Consider the following 24,064-nt stretch of genomic DNA (forward strand, 5'->3'; position numbering starts at 1 on the left):
GGGGCCCCGGGAGCTGTAGCCGCTGTAGCCGCCGCAGCCGCCGCCGCGGGGCGGGTCGCCGCCATGGCCCGCTGGATCCCGACCAAGAGGCAGAAGTACGGGGTCGGTGAGTGCTCGCCCCACCCCGGCCGCCGCGGGGTCCGCGGGAGCGGCCCTGCCGGGTGCAACGTTGGGCGGCGGACGCGGGGCCGGGGGTCCGCGTTGGGGACGTCGCTCCGGGTTTGGGGAATCGAAGTGCGCTCGGGTTCAGGGACTGGAAACCCGGCTCCCGAATCCAGAGCGCCAGCGCTTGGGACAGTGGAGACGTCAGGAAAGAAAAAAACAAACAAACAAACAAACAAAAAAAACCCCCGAGCGCTCGCCTGCTGTTGGTTTGGGCGCCGGGTGGGCGCTCGCCGTTCTCCTCCCCATCCTCGCGGTTTCATTGAGTAGTTTCTAAACTCGCCGCCGTCGGCAGAGCTGGGGTGCCGCTCGCGGACCCAGGGCTTTCTGCCTTCTCCCTTCCTGGGCCCTCTCTCATGCCCCAGAGTGAGGAGTTGGGCTTGGAAAGCCGCCTGTCCCCCTTTCCTCCCGCGGACTGGGACCGTGGTAACAGTTGGAAACCGAAGTTGTGGAATGGAGGTGAGGAAAGAGACAGGAAGTGTGTGACTGGGGAACGGGGTGACTGCCCCCGGGGGCCGATCGTGCAGACGCTTGTCAGCGGAGCGACTGGGAGACTGCCTTCCGAGCCCCGGGCGTCTTCGTGGGAGAAGGTGAGAATATTTTAGTAAGAAAACTTTGACAGGTCGTGGCCAGGCAGTTGGCATTCCTAGCAGCAGTGCTCGAGAGCTCCTACCGCCCCCGCGGAGGGGTGGTTGTGTCGTTTTGGACCCGGAACACTGGCTGTGCCTGGCTTTGACCCAGCTGAGAAACCGTGTGGTCCTTGCAGCTTTTATCCGGGAGTGAGGTTGCTGAGGTCTGGTGGAAAGACTACCCTTCGCGGGCGATTCCTTAGAATAAACACAGTGTGTTGAGGATTTTATCACTTCCTCTCAAGTTCATTCATTTAGCCTATTTGTAATTTAATCTTAAACGTGAGCCCCTTCCGTGCCCCCATTTCCCCCTCCCCTCGCAGGTTAGTAGGGAGCGGTCCCTGCACCTAGTCTCTGCCTCTGTGCAATTCTGTGCTTTCTGACAGTGAAGTCCTCAGAGATCCTCCAAGCAGCTCTGTAACCGAGTCAGTTACAAACACAACAGACCCTTTCACATTTACTATATGTGACCTGTTCTGTGTGTATATACCTGTGTGGATAATAATATATACTTTGTGTGTATATCTATACTTGCCTCTATTACAAAAAAACTTTTTTCCTCTTAAAGTTTATTTAGAATCATTGAACTCTCTCTTTGGCTACAACTCAGAAATGAGTGGGTGTTTCTTCTGCCTGACACCACCTGGTCCTAATTTGGACGTGAGGCTTCAGACAGGTGCCAGTTAGTAAGTAGCCAATAGCTAAATGGGAGTGAAGTGATAGAAATGGATAGACTCAAGGTCTTTATTTTTGAGTGTTACAGAGTACTACTAAATTAAAGCATATTTAGCAATGCTTGATTAATTCCAACTTATAAGTTATCACTTCTAATTTTGTTTAACAGGATCCCATACTTGTGAGTTTTGTGCACTGAAGGCAAGCACACGTCCTAAATGGTTTTTTTTTTTTTTTAAGTTTATTCACTTTGAAACAGGTGGTGGGAGTGGGGGAGGGGCAGAGAGAGAGGGAGACAGAATCCCCAGCAGGCTCTTCACCCACAGTGGGGCATCCTGGGGCTCAAACCCACAAAACCTGAAGATCGTGACCTGATCTAAAACGAAGAGTTGGACATGTGACTGACTGAGCCACCCGGAGGCCCCCCCCCCCCAGATGTTTTAATTGCCATAGTCATAGGAGCAAGTATGGCATGTTTTCTTTCTAATATATGTTTTTTCCTATCCTGGGGTCAGGTTACCGAGTTATTTATTATCAGTATTTATTGTCAGTATTATCAGAGTATGTGAGTTGCATTTCCAGGGCAAAAGTGGTAGCAAAATTACCCCAGGATATAATTTGGCACACTTATTTTATCAGACATAATAGATTCTGATTAATCTTGGCTTGACAAAAGGACCCACTGTTTGGACAGATTAGCCGGGAAGATAAATCACCATTGTTTATTACTAAAACTCCCTGTTGTTCCTAATTCCTCCCTCCCCTCTTGGGAGTTTTCCTTGGCCTACAGGGTAAAGTCTAAATTGAGCCCAGCTTTCAAGGTTATGATAATCTAGTTCAACCTGTCTCCACCAACCTTATCTCTCCTGGCTTCTTTCATCAGCTCGCCACTGCAGACACTGCCCTTCTTTCCTCTTGTGCAATATGCCTGGGAGAGTCTCTCCTTTGGGGCTCCGCTCCCTCCCTCAGGCCCTCCCCTGTCCAGAGGGCCCTCCCACTTCTGCACCTTCCCTCTACCAGCTTTCCCTCTGGGCTCCTTTGCTACTGCCTCTTCCACCTGTGGTGTCCTCCAGACATTCCCAACTTTGGGCCTCTCCCTGCAGTCATTCCATTGAGCCATACTTTGTTAAGCATCCTTTTATCCCTGGATTCAATGAATCGGAAGGTTCTGGTTTTGTATCCCAGTTCCAATACCAGGTATAGAGCATGTATTCATAACTGCTTGTCTTTGGTGTTGAGGTGATGGTGTGAAGCCCTGACCTGATTTCTATGATGATGTAATGCAGTGTCTCAACCCCTCCCCCCATCAATTCACCATGATAGGAGTTTTATTATGTTCAGTTAAATGCTCGAAGTGACAGCCTTCTCTCTGTCTTTATCTTTGCAAGTAAAAAAAGAACAGTGCTATTGAGTAAATAAGGAAGCATAGAGTAGACAGACATTTAAATATAATTAGGAAAATTCACTTGTTGGACTTTTCTGGAGATAGTTATTCCTTACAAGTGTCTGCTGGTTAGATTGCGTTTCTGGGTGAAGGAAACCATGTGATAGCCATTTTGAAGCATTTTAATGACTCACAGCTCCTGTGTGAGGCGAGAGCTTTGCTCTCAGTTTGAATTTTGCCCAGTGAAGTTAGCAGTCTCCACTCTTAAATTATCTTGGTGCCACTGTTGGCGGCTCCTACATAGCCTAGATTTTTCTATGGGGACTGAAATGCAATCTGTCTGGACTTTCTTAGTTCTTAAGCACAGCTCTATTGGCTCCGTCTCTAGCATTAGGAGGGCCTACATGACCCATGTATGTTATCTGTGTCATCAAGTGAGAGGAAAGGGGACTTGAGTAGACTTTAAAGTTCTAGTCCATTAGTATCCCAGTGCCAAGTGCTAAGAGACAGCTGGTCTTCCCCTAGCCATAGAAAATTCTCTTTTGTTCTTTCCTTTTCTTTCCTGCTTTCTTTTTCTTTATTCTTTTCTTTCTTGAATTATTTTCTGTTTGAGGATATGAGGGCATAAACACTTTTATTTAGATTTAGTTTTTTTTTTTTTTTTAAGTGTATTTACTTGTTTTGAGATCGAGCCTGTATGAGCAGGGGTGGGGGGCAGAGGAAAAGAGGTCGAGGGAGAGAATCCCAAGCAGGCCTCTCATTGACACTGGGAGCCTGACACAGAGCTCAAGAACTATGAGATCATGACCTGAGCCAAAAATCAAAGAGTCAGACGCTTAACTGACTGAGCCACCCAGGAGCCCCACTTTTATTTTTAGATTTAAAGCAAACGTTAGTGTTATATGTCCAAGTTCACTCTTATGATTATGGTAGGTTTGTGTTTAAGTCTATTCCAAACAAGCTATTTATATCAACAACAGTCCCAGATTATGTTGATGGGGGCCTTTTTTTTTCTTTTGCAAGCTCACCCATTACCATTTATTTGTGATCTGCATTGTTATAATGTGATAAAAGGTACTGTGGGTGAGTCTTTGCTTTCACCAGTAGCTCGTCATCTGTTTGGTTCTGCTAGGCCCCATTAATCTAAAAGCATTTATTAGCTCAGTTGAGTAGACGACTCTCAAATCCTGGTGTTAAAATGGAAAATTGTAGCTCTTTGTTAATGCATTCAGATATGCTGTGGGTTCCCATCCTATTCCTATGGGGAGAGTCTCAGATAATAATTAGTCCAGTTTCCTTTTAAAGAAAGGAACTTGGTGTCTAAAGAGGTAAAGTGAATTGCTTAACACCAGGCAACCTTTTGATTGCATAAACTCCTTTGGCCATCTGGTTAACTGGTAGATCATTCTTAGAATAAAGTCAAGTATGAAAGATCAAAAATGTATTGAAATACAGCTGTCAAGATATTTTTCAAAATTTGTGATGTTGTAATACATGTGCTTATTAATGCAGTAGATAACATGGTCTAGTAGCAGGTCTAATAACTACCAGACTTTTGAATTAGTGATGAGCATATATGATCTTTCAAGGTACCTGCAATAAACCATGATAGGATCTGAAAATACCTATGATTGCAATCGGTGCAAGTGGGGATTGATTGCCTACAGTCATCATTAAAGTAAATGCCAAGTGTCAGAAAATAGAGCTGTATTTTTTCCCTTTTTCAAGTCTGTGGATTTCTGAATTTGAACACAGATTAAGAATGCTTGGTGGAAGACCACACAACTAATTAGTTCTGGAGCCAGAATAAGTGACAACAGTAACACTTGTTGGTCATCTGTCTAAAGGAGACACGGTGCTGCTAGATACACAGTTGAAGAAGTCTTGCCCTACTGTGTTTATGTTCTAACTTTGAGGCTAAGAATAAAGGAATAGAGAATTCATATTTATGATGAATTTGTGACTGTTCTAAACCCTTTAATTCAGAATGTTCCTGGTACACACGATGGAAGGGGTCTTGGAGACATTTTCGTGGGTCCTTGAGATTAGAACTTTTTTGACAGTAATATTGAGACTTTACTGGCCTGTTGCACTGTACCCTCTCGTGAGCATACAGCACAGTTTCCCAGAGACTACATGAAGTGTGATATCGCAGTAAATCGAAAGCTGAATTCAGTGGGAAAATCCAGCTGCCTTTTGTGAAGGCAGACGGCAAAGGGTTTATTTACAAAGATGCAAAGCATTGCCACGCCTAAGTGTTTTTGTTTAGAAAAGTTTTTATTTGGAAAAATACTTATTCATAAAAAATAGGTATTTTTGCTAACATACATCGGGTTTATTACAATTGTTTTAAATTAAATAAGTATAAAATGTCCATTTGCTTCCTAATATGGTAAATAGTGATCGATGTAGCCAACATAACTGAAGCTCTTTGGGGTTCTTGGTAACTTTTAAGAGGAAAAAGGGGTTCCAAGACCAAAAAGTCTCAGTTCTGCTTCCTTACTTGTTATTTCACTAAACTGAGACAATACTGTGATTCTCATATATTGACCCCTTTTCCCGATAAGAAAACTGAGGTTTATAGAGGATGACTTTTACTTGTACATCTAGGGCTGTATAATCTACTCTATGTTTTCCCAAACTCTGGTTGTTCATTGTTACCTTGATCTCTGCGGGTCCAGGCCCCTTGTGAAGCAGCTTCATGTCTGATCCCATCCATACCCATTTGCCTTCTCTATTTTCCACTTCATCTTTTCTGTATATTGCTGCTTTCTTTTGCATTTTTACTTAAAACAGTTATTGGAAAAGAAAATCCAACATTCCTACCATTCAAGGAGAACCAGCAGCATGTGCTGTAGAAAAAAGCAACTGCAAAAATAAAGTCATCAAAAATAAAGCAGTGCATTTATTGGGAGTCTGGCAAGATACTCTTACCTGTCAAGGAGGGAGGAGGCCCAGGCCCCCATGTAGATTCTTATTTGTGGTTTGTTGATGTTTTTGTAAAGTGGCTGGGAACACTGACTCAGCAAATACTGAACCATTGTTCCTAGGGGAAATTCAAGGTCGGGTTCCTGTGAGCCTCTGGTTACATTTTCATCAGCTGGTCAGTACATAACCTTATTTTATGTCTGTTTCTGTTTAAGATTTAGAGACCTTATGGGCATGCAAACTGGGGTGAGCCACTCTGGAAGACAATATTGAGGTTCCTCACAAAATTAAACATAGAACTACCATATGATCCAGCAATTGCGCTATTAGGTATTTATGCAAGGGATACAGGTGTGCTGTTTCCAAGGGGCACTTGCCCCCCAATGTTTATAGTAGTGCTATCGACAGTAGCCAAAGTATGGAAAGAACCCAAGTGTCCATCGGCAGATGAATGGCTTACAATGGAGTATTACCTGGCAATCAAAAAGAATGAAATCTTGCCATTTGCAGCTCCGTGGATGGAATTAGAGGATATTATGCTAAGTGAAATTAGTCAGAACAAGACAAATATCATATGACTTCACTCATATGAGGACTTTAAAATACAAAACAGATGAACATAAGGGAAGGGAAGCAAAAATAATAAAAACAGGGAGGGCGATAAAACATAAGCGACAAATACAGAGAACAAACAGGATTACTGGAGCTCTTGTGGGTGGGGGGGATGGACTAAATGGGTAAGGGGCATTAAGGAAGACACTTGCTAGGATGAGCCCTGGGTGTTATATGTAGGGGGCAGATCACTGGATTCTACTCCTGAAATCATTATTTCACTAACTTGGATATAAATTAAAAAAAAAACCCTTTTTAATTTAAAGACATTTAAAACAATTTTAAAAAGATTTACAGGCCTTAGTTAATATACATCGTTGATCACTAAGATTGAACTCATGGCCAACAGCACCATCTCAGGCCTCAGTGAAGCTTATCTAACCATGTGTATTCTCCATTGGACAAGTCACAGCCGCTTTGCACTTAGGAACACTACACAGCGCTTCAACACTATGCCTGGGGTCTGTTTTAAATAGTGAAATCATTAACAAAAAGCACAAAATGAGGAAAAGAAAAAGCATGGCATTAAATTTAAAACTGCAAAAAGGACACTTGTTTACCATATGAGGACTGAAACAAAAATGCCGACGGTCGCCCCGCTGGACCTCCAGTGGGAACTTGCAAGTTACAGTCCCCCCGCCCCCCCCGCCCCCCGCCCACATCAGAGCGAACACGCCATGAGTGTTCATTTGGTGCTACAGGTACATTTTAGTAGGAGGACTACAAATACAGGATCTGCAAATACTAAGCATCACCTGTGAATAAAAAATGGAATCATTGTTAGAATAATCCCTCCTGAGATCCTCCGAACCCTAGCTTACGGAGCTACTACTTACTGTCTTTGCCCATGCCTTGCCTGCCCGCACCTCTCAATGTCGATTGACATTTCTCTCTACTCTCTTCATGTGATGTAATTTCACTTATTTTGAGAGAGAGAGAGAGAGAGAGAAAGAGAGAATGCCAAGCAGGCTCCATGCTGTTAGCGCAGCTCAATCCCAGGAATCATGAGATCATGACCTGAGCCGAAACCTAGAGTCAGACACTCCTCTGACTTAGCCACCCAGGCGCCCCTGTCTTGTTTATTTGTGTTTACTGCCTGTCTCTCATCCTAGAATGTAAAGTTATGAGGACAGGAACTTCGTCATTTTCATCAGTGAACTCCAGGCGTGGGAAAAGCACCCAGCACATGGCCAGCACTCAGTAAATAAACGATGAAGTGATCTATGATTGAATACCCATCGTCTACCTAAATTTGTCTTGTTTGCCGTAAGAGGGAGTTTTTTCCAGCCTATGAAATATACTGCCATATGCATCCTTCTGGTGAGATGTAATAAAAAACGGTGGAAAAGGAACATTTAAATAATAGATAAAATAGGTTTAATAAATTGCGTAAGCAGGAGTGTGTGAACATTGTGATGTGGGAGAGGAACTGAAATCCTAAATAATGCCTTGTTGGATAGGAAGGGAAAATGAGAATAGTTCTCCCCCACCCCCATTTCTCCTTCTCCTCTTTCATCTTCATCATGTTCAGCTTCAGCTTCATCTTTTATTTGTGGGGGCTTCCAGGAGGAAGGTGTATTGTAGGATTGGCTAAATGGAAAGAAAACGCATGACTACTGTGGTAAATAGGGTTTAGGAGGTTCTGAGTCATTGGATTAGTGCTTTCATGAACGCATGAATCGAGAGAGGAAAAGATGAAATCTAGTTAAAGAAACAAGGCTTTTAAACACATTTGTTCCTTCCTATTACAAAAAAAAAGGAGTCAAGGTCCATTACAATAAGCACAGTATATACTGTACACAGGGCAATTAAGAGAAAAAGGTAAGGAATCACAAGTAATGTGGAGACGAAAAAGTAATATAAAGTACTTGGCTTTGGGGCAAAGCAGGTAGATTTAGTTTGTACAGATTTACAGAAGGCTTTTTATGGTGGTCATACCGTTCACCTTTAACTTGTGGTTTTTCCTCATCTAAAAATTGAGACAATTTTTAGGGCAGTTTTGGGGGAAAGGACTCAAATCTCATTGTAATGAAGTTTTCCATGAAGGGAATTTTTCCAGCATCTATATTCCCAGCAATATTCAGTGTAACAACAGTTACCACTCTACACATAGAAACTATTTTAGTGCCGTCAAAAGAATTCTATTACCACTCATTTAAACAGAATTATAATAGAGTTGTAATAGAATTTGACCTGTGTCTGTGGTCCAGGAAATTGACCAAGGTCACAGAGTTTGTTCTTCAGAAAATTGGCCAAGGTCACATAGTTTGTTCTTCACTAAATGTTTGAAAGGAGGGAAAAGTAGTTTTCTCTCATCAAATAGGTAAAACCACTCATGAAATATCTACTGTCTGTGGGTGTTAAAGGCAGAACAAATCTTTTGAAAGCCCTTTTACGTTGGTTACTAAGTAGTCTCTAGCAGATCAGGAATGATGGGCTTTTCTTTTTAAGTTTAAAAAAGTGCTTTTGAGATCAAGCTAAGAAATGATTTTGAGGTAGAGATTTGGGGGAGCAAGGGAAAGCAGAGGACGGCTGTGTTAATTTTATTTTTTGCATGGGCTGGCCAGGCTGTGTCCTCTGGGAGCTGGGCTGGCAGTGGGCGCTGGCAGCCAGCTCCCCAGCAAGAGACAAGAGTGGTCTTTGTCCTTCACAAAGCTCTGTGCCCTCGCAAAGCTACTATTGTTCCAGTGGCTTAATATTCATGGATCCACCTTTCCAGATTGTGCCATTTTCTCCTGCCTTTCCACACCCCATCAAACCTTGGGACCATCCGTGTCACATGCTGCAGACGGACCCTCTAGATGCCCTCTCAAAGCATCCCACGCAACTCCTCTCTTTGACAAGAACTTGAGGAAAGGAAATCATAGCAGAGATACATTCCCTCTTGAAATAGCTCTTTGCTGACTCAGCCAAGGTGAGGACGTGTGCATCCCGCTGACTGGTTTGTTACATGCCTACCTGGGGCGGAATGTGCTGTACTCTCTGTGAGCCGGAAACAATGAGGTTCTCACTCCTCCGACTTTCCTGCTGGAGACTGGTTATAAGTCATAAGACAGTTATAAAAATCAGACAGCTTTGCCCTTTTGTGTATAGAATCATAAAATACTAAGACCTAGATGTATGCATCATCTCTTGGGTAACACCCTCATTTCATTGGAAAAATATGCCCCGGAGATAGAAAGTGATAAACCGGAATCACACCACTCCTCACTAATGTGTGTTTCAGCCTGCTTTCTTCTGGCAGCTCCTTTCTCTTTATAACTGGATAGTGTGCATGTCTTTATATGTCTACTTAGGGGTCTGACAAGTCATTGTATCCTGCACAATCCTAAAGGGAAAGTGCCTGTCTTCTCTGTTTTTTTTTTTTCTAAGTGGAGGTTTTGGTGTAAATAAGATCTACCTATTAAATCATCTTCTCCCCCCCCTTTTTATTGAGATGTAATTGACACATAACATGATGGTAGTTTCATGTGTACAATGTAAAGTGTGTATATCATGAAAGGATCACAACGTGAGTCTGGTATTAACTATCCATCATCACACAGCATTACAAATTTTTCCTTATGATGAGGGCTTTTGAGATCTACTCTCAACTTTCAAATATACGATACAGTATTATCTTTAAATTTTTCTATCATTTTAAAACGTTTTTGTTTATTTTGAGAGAGAGAGGGAGAACATGAGCTGGGGAGGGGTAGAGAGAATCCCAAGGAGGCTCCATGCTGTCAGTGCAGAGCTTGGTGTGGGGCTCCAACTCACGAACCATGAGATCCTGACCTAAGCCAAAATCAAGGGTCAGATGCTTAACCTACTGAGCCACCCAGGTGCCTGTACAATACAATATTATTAGCTATAGTCATTATGCTGTACATTATACCCAGAGTCTTATTTATTTTAGAATCAGAAGTTTGTGCTTTCCAATCACCACCCATCCCCCACCTCTGGCAGCCACCAATTTGTTCTCTGTATGTATACGTTTCTTTTGTATTGTTTTGTTTTAGATTCCACATCTATGTGAGATCATATGGTATTTCTCTTTCTCTGTCGGACTTATTTCGCTTAGCATAATGCCCTCAAAGTCTGTCTGTGTTGCTGCAAATGGCAGAATTTCCTCCTCCTCTCTCTTTTTCTTTTTTTTTAGCTGAATAATATTCCTGTCTGTGTATCACACTTTCTGTATCCATTCATGTATCAGTGGGCACTTAGGTTATTTCCAAATCTTGGCTATTGTAAATAATGATGCATTAAATATGTAGATACAGGTGACTTTCAGGTTAGTGTTCCTTTGAATAAATAACCAGAAGTGGGATTGCTGGATTGTGTGGTAGTTCTGCTTTTAATTTTTGAGGAACCTCCATTCTGTTTTCCATGCTAGCTGCGCTAATTTACATTCCCACCAGAATCGCACGAGACTTCTCTTTTTTCCACATCCTCATCGATATTTACCTCTTGTCTTTTTGATAATAACATTCTAAAAGATGTGAGCTCATATCTCATTGTGGTTTTGATTTGCATTTCCCTGATGATGAGTGATGTAGAGCATCTTTTCCCGTGTCTCTTGGGCATCTGTGTATCTTTGAAAAAAATTCAGATCTTCCTTCGATTTTTAAGTTTTCTTCTTTCTTTCTTTTTCTCTTTCTTTTTTTCTTTGGCTACTGAGATGATGAGTTTTTTATATAGTGGATAACATCTTATCAGATATGTGATTTACAGATATTTTCTCCCATTTGGTAGGTTGCCTTTTCATTTTGTTGATGGTTTTCTTTGCTGCTTACCTTCCCCTTTTTAAACGTTCTGGGAAGGAAGTGTGTTTGGAGGTTTGAGCCTGCAAAGTAGAAGTCACACTGTGGGTTCCATGGTGGTCATGTTTTAGGCCTGCAGTGGGCCCAGTGGTCTTTGGTCCTCAGCACCATGGTATTGGCATAATGTCATTCGCAAAATTAACGGGTTGTGTGCCATTGCAAGCATATTTGAGAATGAATGCTACTGTGGTTTCCCAAGTGTTGATGGGTGAAGGAAAAGTCATGTATTAATCATAAAGGATTATAATACTGACCTGGAAGTGTGAGGATATTGGTACTCTTTAGAATTATTTTGAGCAAAATAATGGCGCTGTACTCTAAAGACTTCACCTAGGAGACATTTGAGTGAGGCTCCCTGCTGTCCTGGTGGACTCAGGTCCTCTTGCACCGATCTGATGGGAAAGGATAGCTGATACTAGGTCTCATCTCAGGCAGAGAGCTGCTAGTGACTTCCTGTTGGAGCAGACTCCTTCTGGAACAGTGATGGAGTCTGTCTACCTGGTGTCTGGGGCTCTCCAGCCCAGCTTTGAGCTTCCTTCTGAACAGGAGCAAACAAACAGAGAAGGCCTACCCTTCACATCATGATTTAACTTAGTTATTCCATCCTTCGGAATCCTGAGACACAGTTCTGTGAACTTACATGACTGTTTATATTTTCTCAGTCAGTGGTTACTAAAAGTATATTTACTCACTTATTGTCTTTAAGAAAGGGATCCTAAGGCTCAAAAATTGTTGGTAACTTTGGTAGAATTGAAATTCTAATGTGCTCTGTGTCTTACAAAAATACTGTATGTGCAATATCACTGTGGTCCCAAAACTCCAATTAAAATTGGTATAACCTCTATCAAATACATTGATTAAAATAGTGGCGCCTAGGTGACTCAGTCAGTTCTAACTTTGGCTCAGATCATGATCTCAACGTCCATGAGTTCGAGCCCCGTGTCAGGTTCTGTGCTGATGACTCAGAGCCTGGAGGCTGCTTTGGATTCTGTGTCTCCCTCTCTTTCTGCCTGTTCCCCGCTCGCCATCTGTTTTTCTCTCAAAAATAAAATAAATAAATATATTGATTAAAATAAAAACGCATATACCCTTTGAGTTACAATTCCATTTCTATGAGTTTGTCCTATTGATATACTGACACAGGTTGTGGGGAGTGATACATGGACAAGATTATTCATTAGGGCATTATTCACAACATAAGGTGAAAACAAGTGTGATTCAGTGGGGATGGGTTTAGTAATTTATAACACATGCCTACAAAGGAATCCTATACCATTAAAAAGAATCAGGCTCAGTGGCAAAGATGAGACTAGCATTTGGTGGTTAAAGGACAGTCTCTTTAAGAAATGGTGCTGGGTCAACTGGCTTTTTCTACTGTAAAAAAATGCACTGGCCCCCTATTTTATGCCAAAAAATGATTACTGGACCCGTCCTTCATGACGTATAAAAATGATTCCAAATATCTGAAAGGTAAAGGCTTTCAGAAGGAAGCATAAGAGAACATCTTTCCCTTGGAGCATATAGAGAGTCTCAAAGGGATGCAAAACACACTAACTTAAAAAAAATTATGCCAGGTTTCTTAAAATTAAGAAAACTTCTGTTCACAGAAAGACACCTTAAGAGATTAAAAAGACACCGCACCGAGTGGAGGAAGACTTTCCCAGTACACAGTCTGACCAGTAGATCATATTACAAATGTGTAAAGCACTAGAAATCAGTAAGAGAAAAAAAATAACCCAATAGAAAAATGGGCAAAAGTTGGAAATAGACATTTTATAAAACATGACATCCAAATGCCCAATAAACGTTTGGAAGGGGGTCTGATTTCCATTTGTCATCAATGGAGATGTAAACACAGTGCCAGACTACTGCAGCCCCACCCAAAGAGCAAAAGAGAATCAGGTCAAACCAAACCATGGAGTCATTGCAGCTGTTGGTGAGGGCATGGACAGGGCAGGAGGAGCCCCAGGTACCGGTGGGAGCCTACATCGGAACAGCCATTTTGGAAAGCAGTTCAGTAATTCCTATAAAGTTGGGTGTAGATCCCCTCTGTGCAGTTTCACTGTTAGGAGACTGAGAAGTTTCTTCAAAAAGACATGTGTAGAGTGCTCGTAGCACATAAAGTAGCCCCAAACAGAAAACACACACATGCCCATCAGCAGTTGAGCATGTGTATAAATTGTGTCCCCGCCCAATGAAATCCTAACGGGCAATTGAGAAATGAGAATGAAGGATTTACATGCACTCACAAAACTATGATTAAACCTCACAGAAGGCGATGTGAAAGAAGGCAAACACAAAGGCGTACATATATTGTGTTATTCAATTTCTATAAGTACCTCTTCAGGCAAAACGAATTGGTTTTTAGAAGTCAGGGTAGTGGTTCCTCTTGGTGTCACAGGGTGACAGGTATGCTGGAAAGGAAGATGAGCAGGACATGTAGATTTCTTCTTGTTTCTTGATCTTGGCGTTGGTTAGGGAGGTGACTCAGTTGATGAAAATTTAGTGCAATATACATGTGTGGCATGTGCATTTCCTGTATATGAAACTGAAATAAAAATTTTTAGAAGAAAAAAGAGATTGATATGGGCTGTTTGTTTCCAAGATATAGTTGAGTAAAAGGGCATGATGCAAAAAGGATATATAGTATTAATTTCATTAAACAAATATTTATGCAGTACCCACTGCTGAACACAGTAGACAGAAACGTGTGTGTCCTTGCAAATGCTAGGCCATTTCTGAAATTGTTTGTAGGAAATTGTTCATCAGTTGTTTCTTGAAAGGAGAAGGTGGACTGGGTGTCAGAAGTAGTGAGCTTTTACTAAATATTTTTGCACCTTTTAAAGGTTGTACAATGTGGAATGATTACTAGTTTGAATTAATATATAAATTGGACTTAATGATCCTATGATTGTTCATGTCATTTGTGACCTAAAGGCAGCAGCTGTTGTCACCTCTGTTTTAGAGTTCTAGCAAATGAAGCAGACTATTTTGGTGGTTTGCCCCAAATCACACAGGATGTCTGGGCTGGTTTTGGCAATTAGGTCTTGGACCCTGTCTCTCAAACTATGCTGATTCTTGCATATTCTAGGAAAAATCTAACTTTATATGTTACTATAAATTTTTTTAGAATATTTTAAAATGTATGTTTATTTTTGAGAAAGAGAGGGGACAGAGGATCCGAAGCAGGCTCTGCACTGACAGCACAGAGTGCTATGTGGGGCTCGAACTCGGTGAACCATGATGCTGTGACCTGAGCTGAGGTCAGACACTTAACCAGCTGAGCCACCCAGGCACCCTTATGTTAACTATATTCCTGATGACCACCTGTAATTTCATATACTTTGCTTTCTACCATTCAGTGAATTACTTATGACACACTCCATCTCATGTTTGCTTAGAGTCAAAAGCCATTTCCTAGATTGTACTTCTGTTTAGGGCTAAATGGAATTTTTGTGTTTACACTAGGCTCCTCTCTTTATAATCTTAAAATTAAAAGGTCATAGAATCATATCTCATTGATTTCAATCTGTTGATTGTTCTAAGGATCTAAATGACTGTTTTATGGTGATAAACCATCGGTCTCCAGCTTTGACTCTGTCTGTCCAAACACAGTAAGGCGTGGTATCACCATCTTTTTGGATAAGGCAATCAACGGTCCTGTGGCACACACAAATCTTGGTCTTGCATTACATAAAATAAAATATTCACTAACAAGAGACATTTATATATAATGATTTCTGTAGTGTAACAACTTCACTAATATGGTACGCCTTTTTAAAAAGTAAATCGTTTTCTGGGGCGCCTGGGTGGCTCCGTCAGTTAAGCGTTCGACTCTTGATTTCACCCAGGTCCTGGTCTCCTGGTTTGAGAGATTGTACTGCATGGAGCATGCTTGGGATTCTCATTCCCTCTCTCCCTCCCGCCCGCCCTCCCTCTCTCCCGCCCGCCCTCTCTCTCTCAAATAAACTAAAAAAAATAAGTCATGTTCTGCGTGAGTGAAGAAGATCGAGGTACAGATGTTGATTTGCTTGGTGACACATGGTAAACTAACCTCAGAACCATGGTTACTGCTTTTAGTCCTGCAGACTGTTTGTGCCCTGTGGCCAAACATGGTTAAAATCGGAACAGAGGGTTCCTGGAGAGGTTGGGGGTGTGGGTATGGGCCAGATGGGTAAGGGGCATTAAGAAATCTACCGAAATCATTGTTGCACTGTATGCTAACTAATTTGGATGTAAATTTTTAAAAATACATTAAAGAAGAAATTTTGGGAAAAAATCAGAATGGTCAGGGTCGACGCAAGAGCCATTTGCTGTGGAGTGAAGTTTTGGAGAGTAGCTCTTGTGGTTTGGAATTTTGAAGTTCAGTTCTACTAACTTATAACTCTTTGCCTTTATGAAGTCATAGTAGACTCTAAGCCAGGTGAGAAGGTAGGGGTATGCTTAGCAGACTTCTGGTACCATAGGCAGTATGCAACCAATATCTGAAATTGTTTAAGATGGGAGCCTGCCTGCAAGTAGCAGGGCAGGGTTTATTGTTTGCAGAGCAGGGTTGATTATTAAGTAGTTGATGCTGGTTAGCTCTGAAGCCGTCCTCAAAGGTCCAGACTAGTCTCCAGTATATTTCCAGTGTCAAAGCTCCTGTGGCTGGAAGTGGCCCGCTCTTGCAAAACTTGTCACAGAAAATAATTTGAATTCCCAGGGCTGTCTGGGAGATAGGGACTTATGTTCTCTGTTCCTGTGCTTTTGGGGTAGCACTGACTCACTGGCTAAGATCCGTCTGAGAGTCTAAGAGATATAAATAAATAATAAATTCACACATAAGTGACATGGACATTTTGAGTCAGGCCGACTGGGATTTGAATCCCTACCCATTGTGACGAACTTACTGCTTGGAGGAAGTAAACATTTTCAGAGTACCTTCTGTGTCCCAGTTGTTTATGGGCTGGTTGTGAGGATTATACAAGATAAGGAATGCGTAGAAAATACATAAAGTAGGCAGGGCTTCAAAAGGGCTGCTGTCCTTCCCTTTGGCTTGATAGAATGCCACTGTGTACATTATCTCCAGCCTCATCTCCAGCCATGGACTCCTAGACACTGGTGACCAGTAGCCCTTGGCCAGCCATTTCAGGTCCCATCACACAGACCATTATAGAATCTGAAAATAGGAATCCACTGAGGCCGGAATCCTGAAGGATTGTCCTGTGGGCCTGTAAGCCTTTCTTAAAGAAGATCAGATGCCTACTCGAGTCAAATTGTTGACTGCATGTAGAATACTGTGGAACATTTCAGAAGAGCTAGCTCCCAGCTCACCTTTGGCAGCGTGAGGATTGCAGCTCCGGCTCTTTCTCAAATGGCTTGATAGCTTCAGGGAGGTCTTTATGTAAGCGCACAGATTCAGAAATGGTTTGACTCTGTAGAAGAATTCTTTTCATGTTTGAGCTCTGATCTAAACCAACAGCTTTGGAAATTCTGAATCTGTCTCTTAAATATATTTTTTTCCTGTATTAGATAATGGCCTGCCTGCTCAGTTCAGATTAGACAGCAGAACTTATTTCAGAAGCAAACCATAATCCCATCAACTTGGCTTTGGTGGCATTTTGATTCTGATTTATTGCAGTGATGTTAGGGCAGATTTTGGACCAGGCAAACAGCCCCTCGTTTGTTTTTAAGGACCTGATCAGGAGGTGTTAGGGTGGATGTGTGGAGTTTTGCTTTCATTCATTTTGTTTTTTCCCTTCTTTACTTTTTGGTTGAGAAGGCTTTAGCTAATGGTTATAAGACCTTAGGGAAAGTACAGCCCTTCTGTGGTCCTAGCTTCCTAAAACTGCTTCTATCAAGAAATGACAGATGAAGGAAACATAAGTGCTATCTACAATGAAACATGTGTTCCCCGTAATATGTCTTTATCTTCTTGCATTTATCAGTAGCCTCGGGTGGCAGGGTTTTATACTTTAGGAAGATTAGAGGCTTGTTTTCTTGCTGAAAGAGTCACTCTGCCATGTTCTTTTGTCTGCCTTCGTGCTAAGGTTTTGTTTTGTTTTTTTAACTAGTTTTTAACACCGTGTGTTTGGGTTAAGCTTCAGGAATTATCTGTCTCACAAAGGTCACCTGTTTCTTTTAAAAATTTTTTCTTTTTTTTAACATTTATTTTTGAGACACAGAGAGACAGAGCATGAGCAGAGGAGGGCAGAGAGAGGGAGACACAGAATCTGAAGCAGGCTCTAGGCTCCAAGCTGTCAGCCCAGAGCTGAAATGCGGGGCTCAAACTCACGAACCACGAGATCATGACCTAAGTTGGCCACTTAACCGACCGAGCCACCCAGGTACCCCAAAGGTCACTTGTTTCTTATATTCTGGGGCACTTAGGGTTTGGAGGGGTGAGGGGTAGAATGAGCCCACAGAGAAGTATTGAAACCAGGATTAGGAAGCCAGGCGTGTATTTCAATCTCGGTTACAGACACAATCAAGTGGCTTGACTCTCTTTCACTTAGTTTTCCATCTGTAAAATAGAGATAATATTTTCTACTATCCTACAGATTCTCAGAATGTGAAGCATTTTTGGTATTTGAAAATTTCTGCAAGTTAATTGAGCGGTACCAGTAAGGCTGTATACATTGACCAAGAATTTCAAGATCTAAAGTTGATATGCCTTTGAACTTTCTGCCTGCAGCCTTTCTCGAGGTGTTGTCTAAGAAAGCTTTGGGGCAAAGAAGCCCATTTCTTCCAGACTCTTTTCTTCACATGCCAACTGTAATCCTTTTAACTACTTGATGGCTTTTATATACTCTTCAGGCTGGGTAAGTGATTCATGACATGAAGAACTAATTTTCTCTTGACAGTGAACTTGTGATCTTGTTCATCTGCTTCCTAGTTCTGAGGTTTTCCCCTAACACTCCAAGTCATCTTTCTCAAAGTCTTAAAGGGAGATCGGTTTTAATAAGGAGTTGATTGAGTTTAATAGGTGGTTTGAAGTAGGATTCTGCTGTTGCAGAAAGTCAGAGTTTAAACTCTATGTTATGTCCTTGACTTTTCCCTTCCTTTACAGGCTGTTGGATCTACTGAAAGTGATTCTCTCTCTCACACACACACACACACACACACCAGACATATGGCTTTAAATACCTTCTAAATATGAATCCTGTTCGGTTGTTGGGGCTCATCTCTGTTGAGGACCTCATGAATTAGCAGGTCTGAAATGGTAGATGCCTGAAGGCAAAGGAGAGATGTGTTGGCCGACTTATAGGAATAATTATTCTATATTCATTCACCGTGTACCCCCCAGGTACCTAACTAGAGGAACGTATATTCAGCACTTGGAAGAATCCAGAAGAGATATGGACACAGATCTTGTTCATGGGAGAGTCATAATGAATTGAAGGACCCTAAGTTATGGAGCCCAAAATAACTAAAATGGAAGGCTAAACATGAAAAAGGGGCACAGAGATGTCTTCTTGGGGTCCCAGGAGTTGAGAGAAGCAGAGGTTATTTTAACTGAGGGGATTAGGTAGTCTTCCGGGAAGAAGTTGACCTTTATGTCAGTGGCCATTGAGGTTTGGGAAGTCAGGAGATTTGGCTCAGCATAAGCCCTGGTTATCATGCAGGTACTTGTGACAAGTGAGGAATGAGGAAGCCGTCCATTCTGGCTGCAGCAAGGGCTGGAGGAAGAGAAGAGGGAAATGACATGGATTATCAAATGTCATTGTCGGAGAGCCCTGTTTACCTTGATTTTTCTTCTTCCTCTTTAGCCATTAATCCTACAGTGGTGTGCTGGCAAACTAGTGTGCCAGGAAAAAAACCCCTAATTTGTAGCATTTGCCAGTCAATGTCTGTGGTATAAATACTCTCACCATGGTCAATTTCAGACTACCAGTAGATTAACAAATAGCTCACAAAAATTCCTGGAAATTTAGCAGTTGGCTCTCACATGCTAGTAGAAACTGCTACCACACACTATTCAACAGCCTGATTGAGTGCCTATATAGTGTGTAGTCCCTGGACCTGTCTGGCCATGGCCACTGCCGAAGACTTCGAGAAGGCCTAGGTAATCAGGCACGTTTTACACTGTATCTGACTCCCTCGGCCATTGCTGATGGGTGTATGCGTGGGTACCACCCCAGGGAGGCTGTTCCATAATCTGGACAATGACATGGCTTGGCACAAAGAAACATGTGAAGTCAATCAGATTTCCTGTCTTGGGAGTTTGAATGAAAGAATCCCAAGATATATTCTGCCACAGAGGCAAAAGCTAAGAGAATGCCATTTGAGCGAGTTGAGTCCTTGGCAAACTCAAGTCACGCGGTGGCCAAGGTTACGCATGAGAAAAACATGGAGGATGGACTGAGAGGGCACCCTGCTAAGGGAAGGAAGTCAGACTGAGGAAGACAAATACCATATGCTTTCACTCACGTGAAATCTAACAGAAACAAATGCGTAAACACACAGCAGAATCAGACCCATGAACACAGAGAACAAATTGGTAGTTGCCAGAGAAGGGGGTTGAGGGGGTGGGCAAAATGGGTGAGGGGGCTCAGAGCTACAGGCTTCTGGTTATGGACTGAATAAGTCACGGGGAGTAAAAGGCACAGCATGGGGAATGTCGTCAGTGATATTATAATAGCAATGGAAGGGGACAGATGGTAGCTACACTTATAAGCGCAGCGTGATGTGTAAATTTGTCCAGTCACTATGTTGTACACCTGTACTAATGTTAACGTTGTGTGTCAGCTAGATGTAAAAGAAAAACTGAAAAAGGAAAACCATATGGAAACCGAGGAGGCCAACTGATAGGGAGAAGGGAGCAGCTGTGGAGAGAAACCTCACGGCCTCTGTGGGGCGTGGCGGGGGGGGGGGTGCATATAGGCCCTGGAGCTCTTCTCCTCAGTGGCTTTCACATTCCAGATCCAAAACATCCCTTTTGCCGAGGTAACTTGAGTGGGTCTCTGCTCCTTACAGTGTGATGGCCTGACTGAAAGAGTTTCTTCGGCCCCTCAGAGTACCCTGCAGAGAGCTTTCTGAAAAACGCAGGAACACAGAGTAGAGGACCGACCACGTGCTTCTGATGGAAGTTCCAGTATGCCCTGTCCTTTATTCCTCACCACGCCTCCCGAAGGCTTGTGAACATTATGTTTTTCATTCCAGCAGGATTGGCTTGGAATCCACCATGTAGAAAGAATAGCCGGTAGGACGTGTGGTGAGGGTGATATTTTGTTGGCACTTACCATTGTAGGAAATCATGAGAAAATTGGAGCCATGAGCCATAGGGGGAAAAAGAAGTCCTTTATTTGCTGAGGGCATCTGGTGAGTGAGGGTATGTGAAGATGTCCTGTACTGCATGGGTCTGAAATGCCATTTGAAAGAGGCTTAGGGCACATTTGAGCCTTCTCCCTCTCTACACGCAAATTTGTGAATAATGGCATTGTTAGGGAGGGGGAAGGCATGCTCTGCTATTGCCCAAGACTTGGTCAGACACACAAGGAAGTAGCTAACTAGGGGGTCCAGGGTCCAGGGTGGCCATCTGGCCTTGTCGTGAGGGAAGGACCCTCTCTTTCTAAGGGACGTGGGGAGAGGGGTGAAGAGACTGCTTGGGGGTCAACAAATGTGTACTTTGCTTCCAGCTGCGTCACTCGCCGGCTGCTTGGCCGTTCCTAGGCTGCATCTTTTGGGTTCCTTGGTTTCTTCATCCATCACAAAGAGCTTTGCCTAGAGAATTTTACTTTTTTTGTTGGTGAAATAAAACTCCTTTGAGACCCTACTGGGAGCTGTGGATTCTTTCCACAAAAAATGGTGCCTACGCATGCAGACAGAATTTCATGTACAGTTTTAGGAAGGTTCTAAGTCTTCAGGGACTCATGGGCCCCAGCGTAAGGAGAACCCCTGCATTGGATGATGTCTGGGCCTTTTTCTGTCTGTAAAGTTCCAGTTTTCTAAGACCTGGGATCCTGGAAGGAACTGAGAAAGTCAGCGAGGCCCTTTTTTCTGTCACAATGAGAAGCAAGACTCCTCTGAAACACTTCAGACAGAAGGTTTAAACAGCAGGAGAGGTCGTCTAAGAATCCGTAACCTCTTGGAGTGTGCATTTTAAGCGGGAAGAAACAGTAAATTTAAAGGATATAGCATATAATGGCAGTTAGTGTTAAGGACTGTGAGGATATCAGTAAAGGACTGTAATTTTATTTCGAGTGACAGGGCGGGTTCAGTAGTTGAGTTAGGGTTGTCAGAGATCACTTCTCTGAGGAGCTGGCATCCAGGGAGAGATCTGAATAAACGAAGAAATGAGGCATGCACATCTAGAGTAAGAATGTTCTAGGCAGAGGGCTTGGCACAGGTGCGGAGCAGTAGGGAGGCCCCATGTAGTTGGAGCTGAGTGGGGGGAGGGGGCAGGGAGAGAATGGTGGGGGGAGGTTCCAGTGGGGATGGTTGTGTCCGCTTGAAAAATGATTGTATGTATCTGGAATGACATCTTGGAATAATGGTTATTCATTAAACCATCCATTCACTTGATTAGTTGTGTTCACTACACACAATGTGCAAAGCAGTGAGCTGGTTGGAGAAGACAGTGCCCTCAAACCCGAGGTGTGTCCACAGCACCTAGGCAGCTTTCTGAAGCTGAAGATTCCAGAGCACCAACCCACACCCAAAATCTCCAGGCTGTGAGGCCCAGGCGTCTACTGTGTTTTGTTTGAGAAACTTCCCTGGGTGGCCCTGATATGCAGGTGCTGGGCCTGCCTTGGCAGAACCTCCGGAATAAGGTAGCCCCATCTTCAGGGAGCTTGCGCTGGAGCCGAGGGGGCGGACGATGCCTGAGTTAATGCATGTGCCTGGGAGAGTGCTGCATGTCTCCTGAGAGAGGCACAAAATGTGCTGACTGGGGTCTCAGAAGAGGAAGTGGATACTTTCCATCAGACAGAGGTCACGGAGGCCAGACGAACAGCTAAGTCAGGTTTCCTCACCCATGCGATGGGGATGGTATCGAACCTACTCCAGAGCATTGTAAAGACAGCGAGGAGGTTCCTGGGAGCTTTCCAAACAGGGCCTGACACATAGTAAATGCTCAGTAAAGGTGACCCGTCCCTGGAGTGGGGTCTTAAAGAATGGTTAGTGTTTTCTGCAGGTTGTCATCTCAGGAAAAGTGTCTCGCAAAGCTTCCATGTAAAGAGCCATTCACATGGGAGCACCTGAGTAGCTCATGATCTCACAGCCCGTGAGTTGCACCCCTGCGTTGGGCTCTGTGCTCAGATCTCAGAGCCTGGAGCCTCCTTCTGATTCTGTGTCTTCCTCTCTTTCTCTCTGCCCCTCTCCCACTCGCGAGCTCTCTCTCAAAAATAAATAAAACATAAAAATATTTTAAAAACAACCCATTCAAATGGACCTCACCAGCTTTTATGAAAAAGAAAAAATCCAGCCGTCAGCGTGATGAATTGTCATGGTTCGTAAGGGGATCAAGATTGTCCAAATCCAAATCCATCTGTATAACCTTGTACAGGTAACGTTTTGTTCTTGACTTTGGTACTTAATCCGACTCATTGAAACCTCCGTTGTATTGACGTATTGCCTCATTTATCGGACCAGCTTTGCTGGACCAGCTGTGGTCCAAGCGCAGTGGGCAAGAATGCTGTGTGCAGGGCCTGGAGGAGCTTGGACTGTGGTAGGGGGAGGAAGAAGTACACATAAAAGTCAAAATAACTTGAGTCTTTATTCCGTAGGTACCACCTAGCAAGGGAACTAAACATACATCTGCTTATAACATCTGGATCCCATTTCAGTTGGAAAGTCTGTTCTAAAAGGAAATATCCAGATATGTCATGTGACCGTGACCAATTCATTCAGAGTAGTTAGTGCCTGAATCATTTTGCTTGTGTTGGTGCTTGTAAGTGATAGGGCTGAACCCCCTTTTGTGCTGGACAGTGGGACGACCTTGAAAAGGAAGGCTCTGCAAGGCTGGTGTGATTTCCAGTGATAATCTAGATGTGGCTGACAGAATCCTATACCTCTTTAGAATCCTAGATGAGGCATTGCACGTAACCGCTCAGAAAACAGATTAAGGCATTGGGTCTTGGCTCTGTGTAATAATGGGCGCCTGGATTTTGACTGCCAAAACTCAATAAGGATTAATCTGCTTTTTAGAGAATATTCCCTTGCGGTGCAGAGGCCAATTTCTTAATTCCAAGAAAAAGGCACGGTGAATTCTTAGCATGATCCTTTGTAGCTTGCCCACAGTGGCCGTGGGTGGGCAAGTTTATTTGAAAAGGCCCCCTGACTCTGTTCTTGGTGGAGTGGCGGGCTGTGTGGGTTGGAATGAGAGCTGGAAAGCCGAACCCCTTGGCTCGGTGGGAGTCTAATCAAGAGAGAAGTTTCCTGTGGATCAGGCCCAGACCCAAGAGATGGAGGAGGCCTCTCTGTTTCCAGCCTGCAATGAAACGCACTATGGGAAGGCCGGGTGTGTTACAGCACCTTCCCTGGGGTGGCTTTCCTGTTCAGAGCGCTGTGCTTGCCTAGACGCCATTGTTTGTTTCACACAGAAGCCTGGAGCCGCCTGAAAAACGCATGATTGTTACAAAACAAAGCTGATAATCTCTAGGTTTCTCCCCCTTTTGGGCTGGGAACACGTTTGTGGCTTTTGCTCTGCATGGTGCATGTGATGAGCCTCTTTTCTGAAGGCTTTCAAGACGTGGGCCCTGGAGACCTGGGAGGCAGAGCTCTTTTTACTCTATTTTGGGTTTTCCTCCTGCTACATCAGGGCTTAATGAGAACCGGCTGCTAAGTAGCCTTCCAGGAGGAATAAACTTTCTTTGTGAATACCTCCCTGCCGCCCAAGGAGAAGGAACAATCCAAATGAAATGCACACCCAGGATTGCACGCATTCTAATCCT

The 24,064-nt window shown here is 43.3% G+C and overlaps 1 protein-coding gene across 3 annotated transcripts in view; it reads left to right on the plus strand.

Moving 5' to 3' along the window:
- The first annotated feature begins 6 nt into the window (after positions 1–6).
- Positions 7–24,064, plus strand: part of DOCK5 (dedicator of cytokinesis 5) — a 209,521-nt gene continuing 185,463 nt past the window's right edge. For all 3 annotated transcript variants that reach the window (XM_029937931.1, XM_029937939.1, XM_029937947.1), the window contains exon 1: positions 7–106. In XM_029937931.1, the coding sequence (XP_029793791.1) occupies positions 64–106 (43 nt within the window). In that variant the 5' untranslated portion in view covers positions 7–63. The remainder of the gene's footprint in view (positions 107–24,064) is intronic.

This window comes from Suricata suricatta, chromosome 1 (assembly GCF_006229205.1).
Source record: "Suricata suricatta isolate VVHF042 chromosome 1, meerkat_22Aug2017_6uvM2_HiC, whole genome shotgun sequence".
Taxonomy (NCBI): Eukaryota; Metazoa; Chordata; class Mammalia; order Carnivora; family Herpestidae; genus Suricata; species Suricata suricatta.